This window comes from Balaenoptera borealis, assembly GCF_965194805.1.
Source record: "Balaenoptera borealis genome assembly, chromosome: 6".
Taxonomy (NCBI): domain Eukaryota; kingdom Metazoa; phylum Chordata; class Mammalia; order Artiodactyla; family Balaenopteridae; genus Balaenoptera; species Balaenoptera borealis.
In genome coordinates, this window is record NC_138863.1 from 63577685 (window position 1) to 63601867 (window position 24183).

A 24183-nucleotide genomic window follows, 5' to 3' on the forward strand; every position below is an offset into this window, starting at 1 on the left:
AAAGCCCTCGCACAGAAATGAAGACCCAACACAGCCAAAAATAAATAAATAAATAAATTAATTAATTAAAATTTGAAAAAAAGGTATAAAATATTGGCTATACTCCCTGTGCTGTACAACACATCCTTGTTGCTTATTTATTTTATACATAGTAGTGTGTACCTCTTAATCCCCTACCCCTATCTTGCCCCTCTCTTGGCTATTAAAAGTTTTGCGTCATTGAATTTCTACTGGGGCAGGGACTACCAGTGCTAGGTACTGCCTTTTAATGTCTCTGCTTTAATTTACAGGATCAAAAACAGAGAATTAAGAAATTTTGGAATTTGTTATTATTAGAAGCCAGTAAACAGTAATATTTCAGCCACTTCCCAATGAAGAGTTATTAAATCATGAGACAGATTATGCAATGGTATTTTTAGTAGTTTTATTAGTTTTATTTAAGCTACCGTTAGTATCAAAGAAGAGGCTATATACTTGGCAACAGAATACAATTAAAGTCCAATATTTATATTTGTTGCATAAACTTTTATTTGAAATGGATGAATGGTCCGTCAGGCCAGTCCTCCAGGAACTATTGATACTTTTCCCAAGCAGAGCGGAGAGTCCCACCGCTCTCAGAAAGAACTACCAATCCCAGAATGCCCTTTTCTCCATCTTTCCCGCGAGAATCCCGGAGGGCTAGCTCAACCAATCCCTTCATGACGAGCCTATACTATCAGCCAATCAGAAGGCGAAAGGGTGCCCAAAGGCGGGAGGCGGAAGGCGCCCTAGGTTTGAAATAGGAAAGTTGGCGCGGCTGCGGGATCCGGTTCTGGAGACCCGCTGTTGGCTGGTATCGGTTCGTGTCTTTGTGGGGCAGGTGGTCGGGCTCAGGCCTGCCGGAGAAGGTGGTAATTGAGCTGGGCTCCGAAACCCGCCTGTCGCGATAGGGGAAAGTGGGTTTGGAGGCGGAATGCGTGTTTTCGGGGGCGGAGTCTGAAATGCACGTCATGTTGCTGTTTGGGCGTCTGGGCCTTGCAGGGTGGACAGCGACGAGGCAGAGGGGTTTGGGGTTTCACCAAGACAGTCTGTGACCTTCCTGGAAAGATTTGATGTCATTGGGAAGGTTTTAGCGTTACAGAGAACTGTTGGGTCCTGGAGTCTTACAGGACATCCTTTTACAGAGGAGGAGGACACTGAGGCCCAGAGAGTCGAGGTCAATTTTACTAGTCTTGGACTAAGCCCACTAAACTCCCCTCCAGTCTCCGTTTTACTGGTACCTTTCCCGGTCTGGGGGTGGGGGAAGGAGAGGGAGTGTAATATGTGGGATCTTATTCTATGATAGGGGCCCTGTCATTTGGGACCTGACAATCCAGGCTGGAATCAGAAAGGTCAGAGTTGGAAGGGGCCTTAGAAGTCACCAATTTTACTTGTGAAAAAAGGAGGCAGAGTCATATTCCCAAGGTCAGAGAGCGTGTAAGTGTTATGTGCGGTCACACTACTAACAAATTCCTGGGAGGTGGAGTGTCCTGATTTCCTGCTGCACCTTGACTGTAGTTAAGTCTAGGAGGCTTGATCTGCCCTGGAATATGTAGAGTTAAAAGTAAGTTGTTATGAAAGTAGGGGATTAACAGATGCACATTACCCTATATAAAATAAACAACAAAGGTTTACTGTATAGCACAGGGAATTAATTATATTCAATATGTTGTAATAAACTATAATGGAATAGAATTGAAAAAATATAGATATATACATATATATATAACTGAATCTCTTTGCTGTACACCCGAAACTAATACAATACTGTAAATCAACTGTACTTCAATAGGAAAAAAAAAAAAAGTAAGTTGCTAACCATTTTCTAGCAAAGATCAAACTACCAAAATATATTTGATTGGAATATGTGGCTGATATGGTTTCAATCACTTAAAAAATATAATGTGTGTCCTATTTGTTTTCTAGCATTGTCTTACAAAATGGTAGAGGACGAACTGGCACTATTTGATAAAAGCATAAATGAATTTTGGAATAAATTCAAAAGCACTGTCAGTGACACCTCCTGTCAGATGGTGGGCCTAAGAGATACCTACAAGGATTCCATTAAAGCATTTGCAGGTACCTAAGTTTAACTTGTAACATGCTGTTTTTGTTTGTTTTTTAGTGTAATTTCAGCTGAATTGAAACTTCAACTCCCAATTTCTCTTTCAGAAAAGCTGTCTGTGAAATTAAAGGAAGAAGAACGAATGGTTGAGATGTTTCTGGAATATCAAAATCGTATGTGACAATCTGTAGAAATGGATCACAGAGGGTTTTTTCCTAAATTAAATATCTTCATGAAATCCCTCATACAAGTAAAACAATGTCTTTATAGATATACAGTGTATACACATATAAAAATAATGAACATATGTGTACCCATAATGCAGCTTAATAAATGGAACATCCCATGTTATACCTTCCTCTTCTCTCACCTTCTAGAACTAATCTGTCAATATTTTAATTTAGTATTGAGTTTTTGAATGTTATATAAATGGCATCATTTTGTATGTATTCTGTCCCTTTGTTCACTCAGCATTATGCTTGTGAGATTCATCTATACTGATGTGTAAATGCCTGAATTTTTTAAAAATGAGTTTCACAGACTAGGGTTTGAAAAGCTGGAGTTCCCTCAGCTCTCTGGGTGTAGGGTTAATACTCTGACAGTTTTTCTTTCCATATTTTTACTGTTGTTCTTGCCTTCTCTTTACTACGCCTCTGCAGATTGCCCAGAGTGGATCGGCAGCTTTTACTGAGTTCTCACACACAGACCACAGACGTGTAGCCACAGGCTGAAATCCACTGCAGATACTAAATTTAGCTGCACCATGTTTTGAACACTATTAAATCAGAGCGCCTTTATGTGGGACACATGTGGTTAATATGCCACAGTCCCTGATTGTTTCTTCTGCTTTGCTTTGAGCACTTACTTTACTCATTATCTGGCCCCTGAAGGCATTTGATCTTGGAAACCCTGATAGGCTGTTATGGTAGACTTCTACCCATGTTTACTTTCTAAGCTGCCCTGAAGCTTCCATGCCCTTTTACTGCTTCTCATTCCCTCTGTAACCAGTAGCAGGAAGGAAAACCGTGTGTGTGTGTGTGTGTGTGTGTGTGTGTGTGTGTGTAAGAGTGATATTGAGTTTAGGTCCTTTAAACACTCTTGGTTTGTAGAATCCCTAGGGATTAGAAAATTAAGTTTGAAACTATAAATTTCACTACAATTCATCTCAGAGTGTGCTCTGAATGATTATCTGAAGTCTGAAGATGTGTTCTAAATAGTTTAAAATCTAAAAGCATTATCAGTTATTTTTCTTTAAAAAAATCAGTTTATACTTGAACAGAAATATAATTTACGTAAGTTTGATGAATTTGTTGAGCATTTAACTGCTATTTGCCAAGCACCAAGGAGGCCACAGTACGTAAGATGTAATCTGTACACTACTCACAATTTAGTGGAAGACATAGGTAGGAAAACTACAATTAAAATACATTGTAATAGTTGCTATAATGATGGGATGGGAATTTAGTGACATAAAATCTGGAGAGCTTGAATTTTCCAGTGAGGATTACAAAATATTTAACAGCTAACCCTTACCTTATACACCACATGCCAGGCCCTATACTGAGCTCTTTAATGTAGCGATGCACTGAATCCTCACAGCAACCCTCGGAGGTATATTTATTGTTTTTAATCCTACCTTATGGATGAGGAAATAGGCACAGAGAGGTTAAGTAAGTTGCTCAAGGTCAGACAGCTGGTAATCAACAGAAACATGATTTGAATGTGCACAGTCTGTCACACTGCCCTGGAGAAGGTCACATAGAAGAGGGATGGGGAAGTTCATCAGAGTCAGCGCCCCTGTTCTAGAGGAGGGAAGAGCATATGGAATGTGGTGGAAACATGAAAGCTTGTTGAGTTGTGGGATGGCTAGAGTACAGTGTGAATGGGGAGTGGCAGAGAAGTGGCTGGTCAGATGATGAAGTATATTATGTGTTGGGCAGAGGAGATTTATTTTGCAGATGAAGAAATTAAAAGCTCACTGAGGTTAGGAAACTTGCCTAAGATCATATATTTTGTAGATAGAGGGTCTAGGATTCAGCTGAAATGTCTGTGCTCTTTCCAGTGTACCATCTCACCTTTCCACATAGAAGGGAAAGTGTAAGGGTGGGTTCCCATGGTGAGTAGTGAAAGTTTGAAATATTGGCCCTGGCGAATAAAAGAGCTGACTATAAACATATAAAATAGTAGTCATGCAATACTGAGGTCCCTTACATTTGTATTGGCACAAATCCACACGATTGTTCAAATGTTAGAATAAAAACACTCACATATATGGTATTTATGTACCACTTAATAGTTTAAAACTTTTCACATTATCATTGGATACCCTAACCCTGTAGGGTAAGTAAATGGGCAGCCATTATTATTCTCGTTTTACAAATGAGGAAAAGAGGCCCCGAAGTTGTGATTTGATCAAGGTCCTTGGGTAACAACTGAGAAGCCAGATGGGAACTGAGAACTTTTGACTTTAAAACTGCATCTCTTTTGCAGTACAGTTCTACTTAATTATCCTTAAAAAGTAGAATTTTTCTTTCTGGTAATTCTGATAAGATGTTTATTTTTAAATTACACCTGATATAATGTGATTATGTCCAAATTCTTGGAAAATACAGAAAAATTAAAAAATATCTGTAATGTTGAGAACCACACTTAACAGAAGACTTTGTAATTTTTATTTTTCATATGCTATCTAGGTTTTTTTTTAAGATAATTGTGTACATGGTATCTATATAACTGTATCATTTTTTTTTCTTTTATCTACTATGGCAGGATTTTCCCACATTACTGAATTCTTTGAAAATATATTACACCTTATTGATATACTGTGTTTAATAATTTACTTATTAGTCATATACAATGTTTTCAGTGTTTCAACATTATAAATAACGCTGAAAATAATTTTTTGTATATGAATACTTGCACACATCTTGTTTTCTTAGAGGAGCTTTGTAAAAATGAAATTACTGGATCAAAGGACATGAATATCCTTAAGACTTTTATTTTGCAATGTCAAAAATATTTTCAAAAAAAAAAATTTTTCCACATGGACTCTAGTATTTTTCATTCTTCTCAACACTAGCTATTATTTTTATAAACATTGTTATAATAAATGAAAATTAGTGTGTTATTGCTTTATTTGCATTTCTATGATTACTGAGGTTAAATCATCTTTTGTATTTGATAACCATCTGCATTCTGTGTTTCCTCTGTTCATTCCTTCGCTGGTCTTTTTCTTAGGAATTTATATTTGTGTCTTCTTTAGATTAAGAATAATTACCTTTGTTGGGAGAGGATAGTTTAATGGTCAAAAGCATGACCTTTGAAGTTAAGACCTGAGTTTGAATCCAGGTCTTACTGTTCATTGCATTCTAGCAAGTAAAGCTGTGAGCAAGTTATTGAACTGCTGAGTCTTTTCCTTCTTCTTTTTTTTTTTTAATCGAAGTTATAGTTGGTTTACAATGTGTTAGTTTCGGGTGTACAGCAAAGCGATTCAGTTATATATATGTATGTATCTATTCTTTTTCGGATTCTTTTCCCTCATAGGTTATTACAAAATATTGAGTAGAGTTCCCTGTGCTATACAGTAGATCCTTGTTGGTTATCTATTTTATATATATTTTCTTTTTCTTTTAAAAAAGAGAGTAAGATGTACATGATAATTGTATTACTGTGAAAATTAAGTAAATTTATATAAAAGAACACAGTATCTAGCATACAGTAGAGTTTTTATGCTTATTTGAATCAAATATGAGTTTATTTGTCTGCTTGCCTGCCTTTCTCTTTGATTTCTTTTTGCCTTTGAGTAAAACAATCTTTCCCCATATAGTTAATTTTATATTCACAGATACTGCCTTTTAGGTTTCATAAGATTTCATTTTACATTTAAATATTTAATAAATGTGTTTGGGGAACAGTCTACTTCTTGACTTATGATATTTATCATATTAATTTGCTAAGTATACCAACATTTGTTTTCGAATTTTTTTTTGTTTAACTGAGCTGTAGGTCTGTTCTTCCTCCCTACCTCCCGCTCTTCCTCTCTTGTTTCTTCTTTTTGGTATATTCCAGAATCATTTATATAACATTAAAATCTATTTCTTCAAAGCATCTGCAAAGCCATCTTCTAGAGTTTGGTTGCCTTTGGTGGTAGGTTTTATTCATGTATTTATTTGGAGGGGAGAGCTGCAAAGGTCATGATCTTCTGATTTTGTATTTCGTGGTTTAATTTAGTATTCTCATTTTAATAAGCATTTTTGTCTTTTCATTTTTGTTTTCAAAGACAAACAGGAAAGACTAGATAAGGATTTTTGTTGTTCTTTTACAATTTTTTCAATCATCGGGAAACGCTTATCAATTAAAACATTCTTTATTAATTTTATGAAAGTCAGTATTTTGCTGTTAGATACATGTTGACAAGCGAAGCACATAGATTCTAGCTAATACTTTGTGCTTCTTACAGAGATCTGCAGGCAGAATAAGCTCATTCAAGAAAAGAAAGAGAATTTGTTGAAGTTGATTGCTGAAGTAAAAGACAAAAAGCAGGAATTGGACGCACTGACTGCAAATATCCAGGATCTTAAGGAAGAATACGCTAGGAAGAGGGAAAGTAAGTTTCCAGTTGTACATGTATTTGAAACAACCTAAATTTCAAAGTGGCGATGGGTCACAGTGTGGACACCTTGCCTTCTCCCCAGCTCACCGCCCCAAGCGGCTAACATACGTCACGGTCACAGCCACCACTCACCTCTCTCTGCGAGGGGTCTGTGAAGTTGGCTAAGTGCGTTTCATTTTCCTTCTTTTGCTTAAAGACCCTTTTGATTTCTAATAGAACCAGAGAATAATGAAATTGATATGGGAGTTTAATTAAGCAAAGTGGGAGACAGTTTCACTAAATAACATTTGCCTGGGAGAAACCATAGTGTAATTTATGCAACAAATTTATTGATCATACATGCTCTGTCAGGAACTATTAAGCATGCTTTTCACACTGCAAAGCCTCTTTTTGTCTAAGACTTTCACATTTTTCAAAAAGGGTGCTTCTCTTGGATAGGAGCCTTGTTTGCCCACAAATGAAATAATCAACTCTAAAATCTCTTGAAAATAGCAAAGTTTGTTTTGTGACTGCTTTTCCTTTTAGAGTTTGTGTACCAGTCGACATTATTTTTCTCATCTGCTAAGTATTACTTAGGGAATATTGCACTAAATTAAAAAAAAAATTCTAAACTAGCGTGAAATAAGGCTGACTTCTTGTGAGAAGTAGTTATGTTTAAAGAATAGAATATTTTTCCAGTGAAGCAATTGATATATTTTTGGCTAACCAGGAAAAGCAAAATAGTGTACAAGAAGTCTTTCTATTTCTGTGCTAGTCATGCAAGCCCTTGGCCTATTTATTCATGCTACTTCATAATAAAATAGAACAAAACTTATTCCCCATACTACCTGTATGTATTTTCTCCTGCATTTTTTCCTTCCAGCTTGAATGAACAGAAGCCCCTTTTTGCTAATTGGTAGAGATAGAAACTGTAACAAATGTAAATGTAAGCTGATTCATTTGCCTGGCATCATTTTTATAGTTGTTTTTAAGTTTGTTTTAATTAATTAACATTAATTGAATGTTATTTAAAATATTCGATACTCAGTGTCTGTGTTTTTAATCATAGCTATTTCCACTGCTAACAAAGCTAATGAAGAGAGGTTGAAAAGGCTACAGAAATCTGCAGACCTGTATACAGATCGACTTGGACTAGAAATTCGAAAAATTTATGGTAAGTATATTAATGTAAGTAAAACATAGGATATTAGAAAAGTCTGTCTTAAGTAGAAAAGAATTTAAAAAATATTTTCAAGTAAAATAATGGCCACATTATTAACTTTTTAGATAGTAGGAAAAAATTACAGAATTTTTATCACCCTAATGTAATTACTGATCCTTGGTTGTTTATCATCCAGTATTTTAATAAATGTATTTTAGGCATGGTTGCCAACATGCAGATAATTTTTGTTCCTTGTTCTTACTAGCATTGTATGATTAGTATTTCTCTAATTGCTATAGCCTTCATAATGGTAATTTTAAAATGGTGGTGTAATAATTCATTCCATAAGTGTAGCATAACTTATTCAATCTTTTATCTATTGTTTAACCCATGTTACTCTAAGTTAACATTTGGATTTTACATTTTTCAGTTTTAGAAGTACTACAGTGAACATAGGTAGACTTCTCCATTTTTTTGACACAATTTCCATGGAATTCCCAGAGATGAATTACTGAGTTAAAGCATATGAATATTTTTGTGGCCATTATGTAAATATGTGCCAATTTACAGAAATATTTATTGTGTTGGGAGTTCCCAAGATTACATTCAGTTTTGGCGATTCACTGGAAAGTTTACAGGACTCAGCAGGGCTCAGATTTATTGCGGTGAAAGGATACAAAACAAAATCAGCCCAAAGAAAAAAGGCACATGGGGCAAAATCTAGAGAAAACGAGCTTTTCAGACACAAGTTTTCAAGAGTCCTAACCCAGTGGAGTCACACAGGACGTACTTAATCCCTTCAGCATCGAATTGTGACAGTACATGTGAAGTGCTGTCTACCGGGGAAGCTCATTAGAGACTCTGGAAGCTTGTGCCTGGTTTTCTGTGGACTTCACCCCAGGTATCTTTTCCTGTTGCTGATTTTGCTGTATCGTTTCACTGTAATCATAGCACTGAGTATAACCATATGATGAGCCCTATGAGTCCTCCTAGTGAATTTTCAAACCTGTGGTGGTCTTGGGGATCTCTGACACACCAGGCAAGGACCAGCCTTGCAAGCAGGTCTTTTCTGGGTATAGCAGTCTCAGGCCTGCTATTTTAACTCTTCTATGCAATCTGTCTACAATGTAAAGAGTACCCATTGCATTGTATTTGTGCCAGAATTGTAGTTTTTTTAAAGTTTTTTGGTTTGTTTGTTTTTTAGCAGTTGACTAGATATAATAGAAACTATTTTTTAAATGCATTTCTTTAATTATTAATGAAAATGTGACCATTTTTTCCCATTGTTTACTAATTACAGTTCTTTCTGAGATTGATTGGGCCCTTTATTCATATATCTATTTGCCTTGGCTTTTGTTTTTCTTATCTGTCGGAATGAGTTTTTTTTGTTTTTGTTTTTTTTAAAGATTTATTTATTGATTGATTGATTACTATGTTGGGTCTTCGTTTCTGTGCTAGGGCTTCCTGTAGTTGCGGCAAGCGGGGGCTACTCTTCATCGCGGTGCGCGGGCCTCTCACTATCGCGGCCTCTCTTGTTGCGGAGCACAGGCTGCAGACGCGCAGGCTCAGTAGCTGTGGCTCACGGGTCTAGTTGCTCCGCGGCATGTGGGATCTTCCCAGACCAGGGCTCCAACCCGTGTCCCCCTGCATTGGCAGGCAGATTCTCAACCACTGCGCCACCAGGGAAGCCCCGGAATGAGTTTTTAATACAAAATATTAACCTTTGCTTAGAGGAGAACATAAGGTCCAGCTCTGAACTTTTGATCCATTGGTCTCTAAGTTTATATTCACTGTTATCCTGAGGTGCTTTTTTGTGTTTTGTTTCAAAACCAGTTTTAAAGCTTTAAAATTATTTTTATATTTAAAGTAGAAGTTTCTCATAGTCCTCAAGATCAGGAAATAATGTTTTAAAGAAGAGACAACACAAATTAAACTCTTCATTTTGCCTAACTGAATATCTTATGAAATCTTTTCTTTGGCATGCATACTTCCCATTACTGTTAACAGTTTAAACAATCTGGTATACTGACATAATTACTTCACTTTGAATTTAAATGCAAGACAAATTTTTTTCAGTGTTTCTGAAGATTTCTTTTTATAATTAAAAGCATTTTTTATGCTGTAGAGTAAAACTGAAATGCATGTGAATTTCTACTTTGTGGCTGCCATTTTGAATTTCTACTGAGTATTTACTCCTTAGTAAGCATTTGGAGGTCTTTTGAAAAATAGGCTTTAAGTCCAGATAACTGTGTAGAAAAAGTCAAATTAAATTTATTGTCAAAATATTAAATGACAATAAAAATTTTTTATTGAGGTTAAATATATATAACAGAATTTGCCATTTTAACTCTATTTTATTGTAAAATTCAGTGGCATTAATTACATTCACAGTGTTGTGCAATCATTACCACCATCTATTTCCAGAATTTTTCATCATCACAAACAGAAACTCTGTACCCATTAAATAATTCCCATTCCTCTCTCCCCTCAGCCCCTAATAACGTCTAATTTACTTTCTGTCTCTACAAATTTGCCTGTTCTAGATATTTCATATAAGTGGAATCATATAATATTTGTCCTTCTGTATCTGGCTTATTTCACTAAGCATAATGTTTTCAAGGTTCATCTATGTTGTAGCAAGTATCAAAACATCATTCCTTTTTATGGGTGAATAATATTCCATCATGTATATATACACCATATTTTGCTTATGTGTTCACCTGTTGGTGGACACTGGATTACTCTCATCTTTTGGCTGCTGTGAGTAATGCTGCTGTGAACATTGCATGCAGTTATCTGTTTGAGTCTCTATTTTCAGTTCTTTTGAGTATATACTGCAGAATGGAATTGCTGGGTCATGTAATTCTTTGTTTAAATGTTTTGAGGAACTGCCAAAGTATTTTCTACAGCACCTGCACCATTTTACATTCCCACCAGCAATGTACAAGGGCTCCAATTTCTCCACATCTTTGCCCACATTGTTATTTATTTTATTATAGTCATCCTAGTAGGTGTGAAATGGTATCTCATTGTAGTTTTGGTTTATATTTTCTCAGTGATTAGTGATAAGGAGTATCTTTTCATGTGCTTATTGGCCATTTGTATATATTCTATGGAGAAATACCTATTCAAGTCCCTTTGTCCATTTTTGAATTGGGTTTTTCTTTTTGTTATTCAGTTGTAGGTGTTTTTTTCATATATCTTGTATATTAAACCCATATCAGATCTATGATTTGCAGATATTTTCTCCCATTCCGTGGGTTGTATTTTCACTCTCTTGATAATGTCCTTTTAGGGGCAAAGTTTTTAATTTTTTAATTTTGATGAAGTCCAATTTATCTATTTTTGTTGTTGTTGTTGCTTGTGCTTTTGGTCATGTTTAAACTACAGTGCATTTCAAAGCTAATTTGTAACTTGTACGTTTGGAGACATTGGTTAAGTGAATATACGTACTTAGCAATGTAGATATTGATCAGAGATGGAGGTAAGAAAGCTCATCTCCATTGAGAGCTTTGGCACAATAAAATAATTCTCATACTAAATAATTTAATCCCTTTTTTCAGGTGATAAGTTGCAGTTTATATTCACTAACATTGACCCTAAGCATCCTGAGAGCCCATTTATGTTTTCCCTGAGCCTAAATGAAGCAAGGGACTATGAAGGTATGTACTCCTATCTCTTAACTGGTACTTAAGATTGGCATCCCAGAATGTTATTTGACTTAGAATATAAAGTAATGTGAAGGCAAGTAATATTCCCACAAGCTGTTGCTTATTTTCCAGTCTTGCTTCTTGGGATATTGTCTTCTAAAGGCAATGAGTATAGTTTTGTTATAGATATTATCCAGGAGCCTTAATAAGTGACTTTTCTTCAGGATGGCACAGTGCCACAGTGGCTAAAAGACCTAAAAGACCAAAGATAACTGCATTTCATATACAAGTATGAATTATCCTCTTAGAGAATTTAAAACAAAGCTAAAGCTATAAAGGTTATGACTGCCTAAATGTGGATATTGTAAGTTATCTAAGTAGGTGGTTTTAAAATTGAATGTAAAGTCAGAATGTGATCATTTAACATCCCCGCTCCCCCCAAATTATGTTATCCTGAAAATCCCAAACGTTGATAATTTAGCTTAGTTACTGATTCTGCAGCAGGCCAGAAGGGCTTTGATGCATGGGAAATATATATGTTTGGCAATAGTGTGAACAAGAAGAGAATGGAAATATATTTATCTCTTTTTATTACTCTAAGACCCCCTTTAAAGTAGTCCTTAACTTACTGGAATTCAGAAAAATGGTTCTTAGCTCTTTATGCCTATGTTCTCATCTTAAAGCGTTTATAGCAGACAGACACTCAGGTAAACTGCTGCGTTGGCTCCCTAACGTGCTCTAGTGACTCAATTCCTATTCTAATGAAATTTATATTTTAGGAATCGAGTTCAGGTACAAGTGTTTGATTTTTTACTCTGTAGGTAAATATCTTCTAATGTGATAATGGGTGCTAAATTTTAAAAAGCAAACCCCCAAACCTCCTACCTAGCTTCTCAGTTTTCACCAACTTGGATAGCCTCTATTGCTAGGTAGTGTCACAGTATTTGATAATGTATTAAAATAGAATCTACAGTATAAATTTTGAACCAAGCACTCTTTGCTATTCTTTCTCTGCTTTGGTCATGGGCATTGTTTCCTAAGCAGTCTCTACCAAAGAGCTGGAAATCTGATATGGTTGAATTTCTTCTCCTTGGACAAAGGACAAGATTGATGGTAGAGAAAGTTGGATCATTCCTTTCCTTTGACCACCTTTACTGGAGACTTGCTCCCAGTGTGTACCAGCTGGTGCAACTGCATTCGAGGGTCATATTGTTCTTTGTCTTTTGAGTCTCATTTGATTACTAGGCCGTGTAAATACCACTTTGGGAATAGCAATCACATTTTCTAATGACCCCCCCATTTCACTTGTAAAACTTCAGATATTTCTTTCCACAGCTGTAAGTTATTAAGGTTTGGCATTGAAAGTTGTTATTTTTTTGATCCAGTGGCCAGAAATTAGAATTGAGGCCAAATTTTGCAGAGAAAACTGACGACAGTTCAAAAAAAAATTGTTAAAATATTTTAAATAGTTAAAACAAAATGTATGGGAAATGGCATGCTGTTCTGTATCTCTAAGCTCTTCAATCCCTTGATTACCATCTGTTTAAATTTAAAGCAAGATTGTAGTACTTAACATTTGAATATTTAGAGATTAAACAAAGGAAAGGTCTAAAAGATAGGATACGAAAATCAAGTGTATCTATCATTCTATGCTGAAAGCATTTCAATAAAATGGAATTGAAATGACTTGAATCAGATGAGAGCATCTAAGTTAGAAATATTTCTCTTCTATTAAAAAACTCGTTCAAATTTCTTTTTTTTTCTTCCCCCTTCTAGTGTCAGATAGTGCTCCTCATCTTGAGTGCCTAGCAGAATTTCAGGAAAATGTAAGGAAGACCAACAATTTTTCGGCTTTTCTTGCCAATGTTCGGAAAGCTTTTACTGCTATTGTTTATAATTAATGTATAAATAGTATAGTAAATAGTAAAAACCGTTATCCCTATTGTGTTTCTCTTTTTAAAAAAGGTCTCATTATTCGTTGTTTGTCTATAATCCGTTTGTATTTTTGTAACATTTCTGTGTGCTGATTTCTGTAAATTATTTAAATTAAAATCTTAGGAAAGAAGATTTATAAAGTCAAGCTTTTGGAGGTCATGGACCAGTAATAATAAAAAATGAGGGGGGGGGTGGGCCCACCCTAAGGTTTGCAATTTTTAAAATGTACTTCACAAAATAAATATTATTATCCTAATATCATAAAGGAAAGAATATTTTTATCTTAAACCAAGTGGGATCTACAGTTAAAATAAAGGACAAATCTTTACGTCAGAAGAAGATTGGCAGTATTCTAAAATGTCTTTTAGAAAAGGGTCTAATTTTGAAAATCCAAATATAGAAAATTTATAACCAATTTTCATTTTATAATATTTATACTGGTTAGTTGTGGTCTGGATATAAATTTGCCATCACTGGAGTCTATTCAGTACAAACTAGAACTCGATCAACTTCTTCTAAGATTTCATTTTTGTCACCATTCTTTCTTTATAAATTTGGTTGTATTTAGGTCTGCTGGCTTAAGTGGAAGCCACATACTACACCTCTCGGGATATCTTGGGCACACCTAAAAGCCATGGAGCAGCGGCCTTCGTGCTTCCAGCTACTGCTGTCTTCTCCCTGCAGTCTGGGGGAGAAGTTTAGGCCAGTTGTCTAGTTAGGGTTGGAGGGAGTTTCAGAGCACTCTCCCCCAGTGGCCTCTCATGCCTAGGAAACCCAGGTCTGGAGGTAGATCAGCCTCGAAAACGGAGCTAAGAGTAGGGATGTTGTAGTTCTCTAAATGGAAATAGACACTACATGTTTAACAGAAAAAAATAGCAGATGACTACTATAGTGAGTACATATTTACTGCTTGAAATACATTCTCAAGGAACAAACAAAACTTAAGAAAAGATTTTCATTCATTGAAACTAGAGGAAAACCATGTCTCGTACCACAAATTCTTGATATAATGTTTTGAACCGTACAGCAAGAAGGCACTAGGCATTGATCCTGAAACATCCTCTTCACCTGCAAGTTAGAGAAATGAAGACGGGGGATGAGAGACTAAATGGGTAGCTCCGCACTTAGGTCCATTTCTCCTCAAGGACCACCATTCTTCACTTCTTCTAACTGGGAGGTGGAGGTGGGACAAGACCTCTGAATGAGACCATGTAGCAGGAAAGTCACAAAAGGATAGCATAGGAACCAGCTTTGCAGCTGGGATCCAAGGTCAGACGTATGAATAAAGTGCACTCTCATACCAAACAAAGGGCCTTAAGCCACAGAAATTTATATCGGTTTGTTTTCTCACCTGGAAAGTTGATTCATTCCAAAATTGGAATTGGGAATTGGTTAGGGCTGGCCACCTTAGAATAATAGTTAGTACTTTCTTAACCCTTCTTATGTGCCCAGCACTGTTCTAAGCCCTTTACAGATGTCAACTCATTTATATTCCCTCAGCAACCTGTGAGGTAGGGACTATCCATAACCTCGTTCTACAGATAAGGAATCCAAGGCACAGAGAGTGTAAGTAACTTCAAGTCAGATGGCTGGGAAGTGTTAGAGTTGGGATTTAAACCCAGGTGGCAGTCTGGCACCTAACCCATGAACTTCACCTAGACTCTACCTTATGCCTTTCTATGCTATATTGCAGAGAAAGTATGTGAAGACAGAGTTCTTAACAAAGATTCTATACAAATTTGTATTTTTTTTTGTTTTTTGTTTTCTTTTACAAATTTGAATTTTTATAATATAATTTTGCTTTTGTGTTTCTATAGAAGTATAATGATTAAGAAAAAAAAAAGCAGGGGAATATGTTTTGTCTGGATCCTTAGTACCTGGCCTTCAGAACCCAAGTGACTCACTGAGAACCATCTCTAGGTATCCAGACTGCACTTATCAACCCAGGTCTTTATGGAAATGGTGGATGGAGGGCTGTTGACTTATGCGTAAGTCTTTATCTGTTCAATCAAATATAAATGCCCTAATTTTTGAGGTTTGCTCTGTGCCAACCTAGGAATATTCTGGAGCCAACATTATTAGTATATTAGCTTAAATTTTAAAGTTTGATACATTATGAAAATTGCACTTTGAATACATGTGAAAGGTAAACCAAGCTATTCCATTAAATTTGCTCTATCCATTTTATTTAGGATGCTATGTTGTAAATAAGAAATAATACTTTTAAGCATTTACAGTCTTCCTGATACGGAAATAAAGCACAAGATACATAGATAAGAGATTTTCTTAAATGGGAAACAAATGCACACAAGTAGTAAAACTGAACTGGAATCCAAATCGGGTGGACTAACCTATTCCACATTTTGTAATAAAATGGAACAACAAGCCCTCTAAAATTAAGTTCAATCACTAATTAAGTTAAAAAAACAGAATCAGCACAGAATCTGCTAAAATGTACTGCTAGTGGATTTAAAGTTTTGATTTCCCAGCTAATAAGGATTAGAATGTGTTGCTTCTCTTCCACTTCAGAGGATTCTTTCTTGTACGGAGACAATTAGTTATATTTTAATTTGTGTACCATGACAGTGAAGTGCCTGGTATCACCCTAGCATAGTATCTAACACATAGTAGAAGCTTAGTAAGTATTTGTTACTGTCGAACACATTTCTAGACTCAATATAAGATTATTTAATGGGAAATTAAAATTACATCTTTGAAAAGGAGCTGACTTGTTCAGTAATACCTACAGGCATGTTGCTGAGATGTCCAGCAATTTTTAGAAGGTAAAGATATTTCTACAGGCAATTCTTGACTAAATGACAAAGCTAATTGAGAATAAGACTCTTTCTGAATAAAGACAAGGGTTTCATCTAAGTAGAAAAAGAGTCCGTCAGTTAAGTAAGTAAACTGGAGACTATATGAGCTGTTTAAATCATCTCCTTTCTTGGTATTGTTAAACATATTGTAGTGTGAAGTATGAACAATGTATGGTGAAATATGTGACAAATGTTTGGAGTTTAGACACATGTTATCGTTTTCCCTTAGCAACCAAGCAAGCTGGAGGTAGCTGCTGAAACTAAGGTCCAACAAAGGGAAAAACTTCAAGGATGAAGTTATTTTACTCAGTTGGATAGATTTTTACAAAAATTCAGAAAGTGGCAATATTTGAGATCAAATAAATGTGATCTGTATAATGGTAAATCTTGAATACTCTTTTTTTTGTGAAAAATTCTGCTTTCCGGCCCCAACATGGTAATGTAGGAAGATTTGAGGATTAAGATGTGGTCCAGTCTTTGCTCTACTATTAAAATTGATACATGATGTTAGGCAAGTCATTTAATCTTTCTGAGCATCAATTTTCTGTCAGGCCAGACTGCACTATGTGTAGTTTCCCAAACTTGCTGTTTTCTTTTTTGTTGACCAGGCCAAGAAAGTTTTCTTCTATTTTCAGTTAACTAAAAGTAATTATCATGAATGTTTGTTGAATTTTATCATGTTTTTCTGTATCTATATAGATTTTCGTCTTGTATCTGCTAATGAGGTGATTTATATTAAATAGGCTTAAAAAAGAAGTTGAATTAAACTTGCCTTCCTAGAATAAATCCAACTTAGTCATGGTGTGCAATCTTTTTTGTTTTGTTTTGTTTTTAATAATGTTGGATTCAGTTTGTGAAACTTTTGTTTTAAATTTTTACATCCATAGCCATGAATTAGATGGGCTTTTAATTTTACTTTGTATAAACTTCATGGGATGTTGGAGTCACAGTTATCCTAGGTCCTAGACCCTTGAAAATAGTTGAGATGTGTTCCTTTTTTTCTATTTCCTGAAAAAGTTTGAATAAGACTTTCTGTTTTTGAACTCACATATAAAGCTATGTGGGCCTGTGTTTTCTTTGTAGGAAGATGTTTTTAGAAAAATGCTCGTTAAATTTTTTTAATAGTTACTGAATTATTCAGTTATTCTATTTCTTCCTGAGTTTTGATAAGGCATACGTTTTTGAGAAATTTATCTCTTTTGCTGACATTTTTTGCCAATTAATTGGTATAAAGTTGTCGATAATATATAATTTTAGTTTTTGATATCTACTGCATCTGTAGTATGTCTACTTTTTTCTTAGAAGTAATATTTATGCCTTTCTTAACTTTGCTAGAGGTTTGCTCAGTTGATTAATCCTTTCAAAGAACCAATGGATAGCTTTGTTCAACCCCTTATTTTGTCTTGTATTTCATTAATTTCTGATATTTTATTTGCTTTAGGTTGTTTCTGATGTTTTCATAAATTCATAATTAGGATGCTTAATTCATTAATTTTAGCCTTTCTCCTTTTTCTTTTTTTTTTTTTTTTTTTTTTTTAAACAGTGAAATAGAGAGAAAGTCTTTATTTATTTATTTATTTATTTATTTATGGCTGTGTTGGGTCTTCGTTTCTGTGCGAGGGCTTTCTCTAGTTGTGGCAAGCGGGGGCCATCTCTTCATCGCGGTGCGCGGGCCTCTCACCATCACGGCCTCTCTTGTTGCGGAGCACAGGCTCCAGACGCGCAGGCTCAGTAATTGTGGCTCACGGGCCCAGTTGCTCCGTGGTATGTGGGATCTTCCCAGACCAGGGCTCGAACCCGTGTCCCCCGCATTGGCAGGCAGACCCTCAACCACTGCGCCACCAGGGAAGCCCTCTCCTTTTTCTTATAGTACTTTTTTTAAGCTGCTTTCCTGAAACTACAGGTTTTAATACATAGTAACTTTCTTATTTTTTTTTTTTTTTTTTTTTTTTAAACATCTTTATTGAAGTATAATTGCCTTACAATGGTGTGTTAGCTTCTGCTTTATAACAAAGTAAATCAGTTATACATATACAATATGTTCCCATATCTCTTCCCTCTTGCATCTCCCTCCCTCCCACCCTCCCCATCCCACCCCTCCAGGTGGTCACAAAGCACCGAGCTGATCTCCCTGTGCTATGCGGCTGCTTCCCACTAGCTATCTATTTTACATTTGGTAGTGTATATATGTCCATGACACTCTCTCACCCTGTCACATCTCACCCCACCCCCTCCCCATATCCTCAAGTCCATTCTCTAGTAGGTCTGTGTCTTTATTCCCGTCTTGCCACTAGGTTCTTCATGGCCTTTTTTTTTTTTTTTTTTTTTTTTTTCCTTAGATTCCGTATATATGTGTTAGCATACTGTATTTGTTTTTCTCTTTCTGACTTACTTCACTCTGTATAACAGACTCTAACTCCATCCACCTCATTACAAATACCTCCATTTCATTTCTTTTTATGGCTGAGTAATATTCCATTGTATATATGTGCCACATCTTCTTTATCCATTCATCTGTCGATGGACATTTAGGTTGCTTCCATGTCCTGGCTATTGTAAATAGAGCTGCAATGAACATTTTGGTACATGACTCTTTTTGAACTATGGTTTTCTCAGGGTATATGCCCAGTAGTGGGATTGCTGGATCGTATGGTAGTTCTATTTGTAGTTTTTTAAGGAACCTCCATACTGTTCTCCATAGTGGCTGTATCAATTTACATTCCCACCAACAGTGCAAGAGAGTTCCCTTTCCTCCACACCCTCTCCAGCATTTATTGTTTCTAGATTTTTTGGTGATGGCCATTCTGACCGGTGTGAGATGATATCTCATTGTAGTTTTGATTTGCATTTCTCTAATGATTAATGATGTTGAGCATTCTTTCATGTGTCTGTAGGCCATCTGTATATCTTCTTTGGAGAAATGTCTATTTAGGTCTTCTGCCCATTTTTGGATTGGGTTGTTCGTTTTTTTGTTATTGAGCTGCATGAGCTGCTTGTAAATCTTGGAGATGAATCCTTTGTCAGTTGCTTCATTTGCAAATATTTTCTCCCATTCTGAGGGTTGTCTTTTGGTCTTGTTTATGGTTTCCTTTGCTGTGCAAAAGCTTTTAAGTTTCATTAGGTCCCATTTGTTTATTTGTGTTCTTATTTCCATTTCTCTGGGAGCTGGGTCAAAAAGAATCTTGCTGTGATGTATGTCATAGAGTGTTCTGCCTATGTTTTCCTCTAAGAGTTTGATAGTGACTGGTCTTACACTTAGGTCTTTAATCCATTTTGAGTTTATTTTTGTGCGTGGTGTCAGGGAGTGTTCTAATTTCATACTTTTACACGTACCTGTCCAATTTTCCCAGCGCCACTTACTGAAGAGGCTGTCTTTTCTCCACTGCATATGCTTGCCTCCTTTATCAAAGATAAGGTGACCATATGTGCGTGGGTTTATCTCTGGGCTTTCTATCCTGTTCCATTGATCTATATTTCTTAACTTTCTTATTTTTTATTTCTAACATTTAAAATTTTCCATTAAGATTTATTTTTTGTCCATGTGTTATTTAGAATGTGTGTGTGCACATGTGCGTTTGTGTGCAGGGACACATACATATGTGTTCTCCAAACACACAGGGTTTTTTCACTTAACCTTTTCGTAATGATTTCTAGCTTACGTTGTGGTCACACAGTTTCTAGAGTCTTACTTTGCGGCCTCGTATGTAATCAGTTCTTTACATGTGTATTTCCCAGGGGTTACATGCAGCACTTTCTTATCTGCCCATAGCGTTCACCTCACCCTTCTCACTTGCCTGACTCCTGCTCAGTTTGGACTTTCCCCGACTTCCTTGATCCTAATTAATGCCCCTCCTAAATGTTCTCATAACCTTCTTGATATACTCCTATTATAGCACTTATCACAGTATATTGTGTTTACCCATCTGTTTCCCTTTCAGAAGGGAGACTAAGGACTCTTTGAGGAAAAGGGCTCATTGTCTTTTTAGTATTGAAGTGACAGAGTGATACTGCCCCAACCACTCTGTATGGTAACTTCTATTCACCCTTCAAAATCCCACCTTCTCGTGATCCCCTGCCCCCAGGCCCATCTTCCCTGGGTTAGACATTTTTCCTATTAACATTGCCACAGACAACGGAATGTGTTGTTATTTTGATTCTCCAAATTAGGCTGATTACCCCCAAGGCCATCAAGACTTTGGGGGAGGAGAGACTTTTTCTTGGAAGCTGGAAAAAAGTTACATTATGCTCGAATTACTAATCAGTTAAAGCCTTATGATACTGTACAATAAAATTTACTTTAACCTAAACTGAATATCATATTACTTTTTGATGGATCCAAATGGATCATAATATTCATTGTGAATATTAATTATTATGAGTAATTGAAAATGCAAAAAAAAAAAAGAAATTGATCTTTCTGGTTGACAGGATAATGGATAGTAAGCTTTTACTCTACCTGAAAGAAGACAAGAGTAATGCTTTTGATATTTTTAGTGAAAATCTGGCTCAGACCTCTACTGCCTATATTTCAGGTTGTTAATGTTGCTAAAAACTTCCTGACGTATGAAAACTGCCTAGTGGAATATAATTATGAAAGCCCAATTAGAAGTTTAATAAAAGTATTCATATTAAAAATGATTTTATTCTCTGTGGAAGACTTGGGCACGTCATTAGTCTTCCCAATATGCACTTAACTTTTACCTAAATCTAAGGAGTAGCATCCATACCTGTCCTGCCAGAAAGTTCTTGCCCTTCTAAGAAGATATCCAAGTCTGTTATCCCCAACAATATTCGTATTTTTATTTGGTTTAAGACTATAGTATTTCTTTGAAGTTTAAAAATTACATATCACAGATGCAAAAAGGATTTGCAGCAACATTTTACACCAGGAAAACCATTTATGTCCTTACAAAGTAAAACTGCTTTATGAAGAAAGAGAGGCCCCTTTCTTTGAAAATTACTTCCAAAGAGTTTCAGGGCCCAACTACCATTATCATCACTTTCTCTATACAAATGATCGAGTGTAGGCTACAGTCAATTGCTATACAATTTTTTATCCATCAAGGCTTAATGGAAAGAAGTCAGATGAAGAGGAAATATAAATTCAAAATCTCTGTTCATGGTCTAATGGCCTATTATTCAGCCTACTTTCTACGTGCGGAAAGTCTTCATTAATACACCATTAAGGATGACGTTAAAACTTCTGATCTGTTCTTCCAGGCTGTAAGTTATGTCTCACGTAACAAATTTTACTTGAGCTCCTTCGGGTCTGATATCTGTATCTATAAATATCTCTATGTGTTTGTTAGTTATATCCTGCTATAGGAGTGTAATGGTGCAGAGTATAAAAAATTATATGTACCTTGGTTTGAAAATTCCCTTTGTGAAAATATAAAATTTGACAAGTTAAAAAAAAATAAACAGAGGTAGGGGACAGGAGAGTAATAGAATGGGTTTTAATTACTCCTTTAATGCCAGACTGTCTATTTGGCACAAAAGTAAATCTGCCCACATGTATTATCAATACCTTGACCTTCCATTCAATGGAGAGTGTGGTCTCCAGACTGACTTGGGTCATTTTTCTGAAAGATGCTTCTGTACCACTTCTCTTCATTCTAAAATGTTCCCCTCGGGAAGAGATTGGGGTCTGCTCTCTCTCATTCTCAACCTTTTCCCGTTATAGGGCATTTGGGGAAGCAGCATAAATCTCTCTAAATTTTCCATTTGGACAGTAAATGCTAGTTTCTAGAACTTTCCACCCAAACTAGAAACTCATTAGCACTTAAAGTGTCTTTCACTAGGAAGTTGCTTAGGGTATTCCTTTCATCATGACCTGGAAGGGAAGTGCAGAATTCCTGGTTTCTGAATTGGTGTATGAAGTTTCCAACTGGGCAAGGAGGCATAAAGTTTCTGGCACTGTCGTCTCCTTCCTAACGTTTTCCTCTCTGCCTTGCTCTTATCCTCTGATCCCCAGCCATCTCTGGCTCACACTTGACCTCACTCTAAGAGCAGTTCTGGTTGTGGGTAGAGGGTACCTCAGAAGGTCATTGGCTCAGGATGGTACTCCATTCTACCCGGAAATCCTCTGCCTGGTATATGGTCCTCGTCTACCACCCTCTCTTCCGACCACGCCGCCTCTTCGCCTTGGCTCCTGATCCTTTATTCTAACGTCCTTAACCTGGGTCTATCATCTCACTGGTTCCTTGCCTGCCTGTCTCTGCTAAGCTCTTCTTCTTGGACTTGATCTGTATTCTTCCCCGTCTCCCTGACACTGCTTGACCTCTGGTGGGCCTGCTGTGGCTATTTCCACCCAAGACCCCAGGAAAAAAGACATCTGTGTCCTAATCTCTGTTGTGCTACCAGAAGACTATCTGACTTAAGGCTGAACTGCCCTGGACTCAGTCTTCTCTCTCTCTGTGAGCAGAGGCTGTATTAGGTTATCTCTAGGGTCTCTTAGAAAACTCTAGGAGCCATCAGGCCTCTTTCCCACCTCCTTTTACTCTCAATCTTCTGACTCTGTTTCAAAGAACTAAGTGCAAAGCACTGCAACATGCAGGTAGGACCCCATCACCCAGTTAGAAAGACAGAAGATCACAGCTTTCGCCTTTATTTGCACCACATTGTATAATTTACAGAGTGTAAGGCGATGCCTTCAGAATCTTGCTTATGCTTGTGAAGATGTGGCCCCGGCAGTTGAAGGGAGTTCCTCTACATAAGCAGCAGGAAAATGGCCTTTTTTTCCCTTTAAAGAACCAAACCACCATCCTTCATCTTTCTTCTTGTGTATAGTCACAATGTCACCTGTGAAAATGCACATACATATAGTTAGACAAGTGGGTTTCTGCACTTAAGCACGTGCCCGAGCCTGATCAGTAAGACAGTTTTTAAGGAGATCCTGCTTTCAAGGAGTTACTTGGTAGCAGCATTTTTCTGCATGTGATTCAGATGAAGCAAAATTTATTGACCACCTCTGCACGAAGCAGGCAGAATGCAGAGAATATTAAAATGACTAAGGTAATGGACAACAAGTTATGCCATAAAATAGTTTGATTAAAAACAAAATCGCTTTGGAGCCTGTGTCCTCGTGCTGCCTGGCTCACTTTGGATAGAGCTAATGGGTCATCCCCAATCTCTTTCTTGGTGTCTGTGCTTTAAGGGTTCCTCATGTTGGTGGCCAAAATAGTTTGGTATGTTGACTACTGAGAGTATGTCTCAGCTACCAGACTTTTCTTTAGCTCGAGGCAGCTTCTCTCCATTATATGAGCCAGCTTCAGAGTCCAAAGTTCCAGCTCACAGCTTTGCATGACAATATAACTCCCCATTCAACAATGTAGATTATTTGAATAGAATATCAATTTGAGGACAATACTCCTTTAAAGCAGTGATTCAAATAAACCGAATTCCTAGGAAACCCATGGCTCTTCTCTAATTCTCTATTAAAAAGAAAAAAACCACATTATTCCCTGTCTTGTAAGAGAGAGTCCTTTCTCTCTGGCTGCTTCCTGTACATCAATGTGGAAATATCCACTTCCTTCAGGATCCAAGAGCTACTTGATCTTTAGCATCATCATGAGGTCATTTTCAGTCTTTCTTTCTTTCATTCTTCTCCCCAGTAATTTTCTTTCTAAGGCAAAGGAGACCGTTAATCCCCCTTCTAAATTTCTCCTTAGTCAGTCACATCACTATTTATTCTTGCAGGAGATCATTCTCAGTCTAAGGTCTCCGTCTAATGAGTTCTCTCAGGTCAGTAGATTGACACAGCCTACTATCGGAATTCAAACGAATAACTTAAAATTTTATCGCCAGCTTCCCTAAGCCTCCAATGAACGTCTCGTTCCATTTAAAGAACCCACTTAGAATATAAGGTATAAGTAGGCTTTGCAACCAACAGAGAACTGAAGACAAGATGATCAACTTGTGTTAACTATGTAACTCAGACTCAGGAC

At 36.5% G+C, this 24183-nt stretch overlaps 2 protein-coding genes across 13 annotated transcripts in view; one reads left to right on the plus strand and one right to left on the minus strand.

Annotated features, from left to right (window-relative positions):
- The first annotated feature begins 717 nt into the window (after positions 1-717).
- Positions 718-17760, plus strand: SPC25 (SPC25 component of NDC80 kinetochore complex). 5 transcript variants are annotated; one of them, XM_082396872.1, is made up of 8 exons: positions 782-838; positions 1325-1455; positions 1945-2097; positions 2191-2256; positions 6543-6689; positions 7744-7848; positions 11400-11498; positions 13263-17760. In XM_082396872.1, exons 3-8 carry the CDS (start codon positions 1959-1961, stop codon positions 13385-13387), a joined length of 681 nt encoding a protein of 226 aa, XP_082252998.1. In that variant the 5' UTR covers positions 782-838; positions 1325-1455; positions 1945-1958; the 3' UTR covers positions 13388-17760. The 5 variants fall into 5 exon arrangements, with proteins under 5 accessions (XP_082252996.1, XP_082252999.1, XP_082253000.1 ...); XM_082396870.1 differs by lacking the exon at positions 1325-1455 and having other exon boundaries at positions 718-838; XM_082396873.1 differs by lacking the exon at positions 1325-1455 and having other exon boundaries at positions 734-890.
- A 5068-nt stretch (positions 17761-22828) lies between these two features.
- Positions 22829-24183, minus strand: part of NOSTRIN (nitric oxide synthase trafficking) — a 57506-nt gene continuing 56151 nt past the window's right edge. For all 8 annotated transcript variants that reach the window (XM_082396846.1, XM_082396851.1, XM_082396852.1 and 5 more), the window contains one exon: positions 22829-23038. In XM_082396846.1, the coding sequence (XP_082252972.1) occupies positions 22902-23038 (137 nt within the window). In that variant the 3' untranslated portion in view covers positions 22829-22901. The remainder of the gene's footprint in view (positions 23039-24183) is intronic.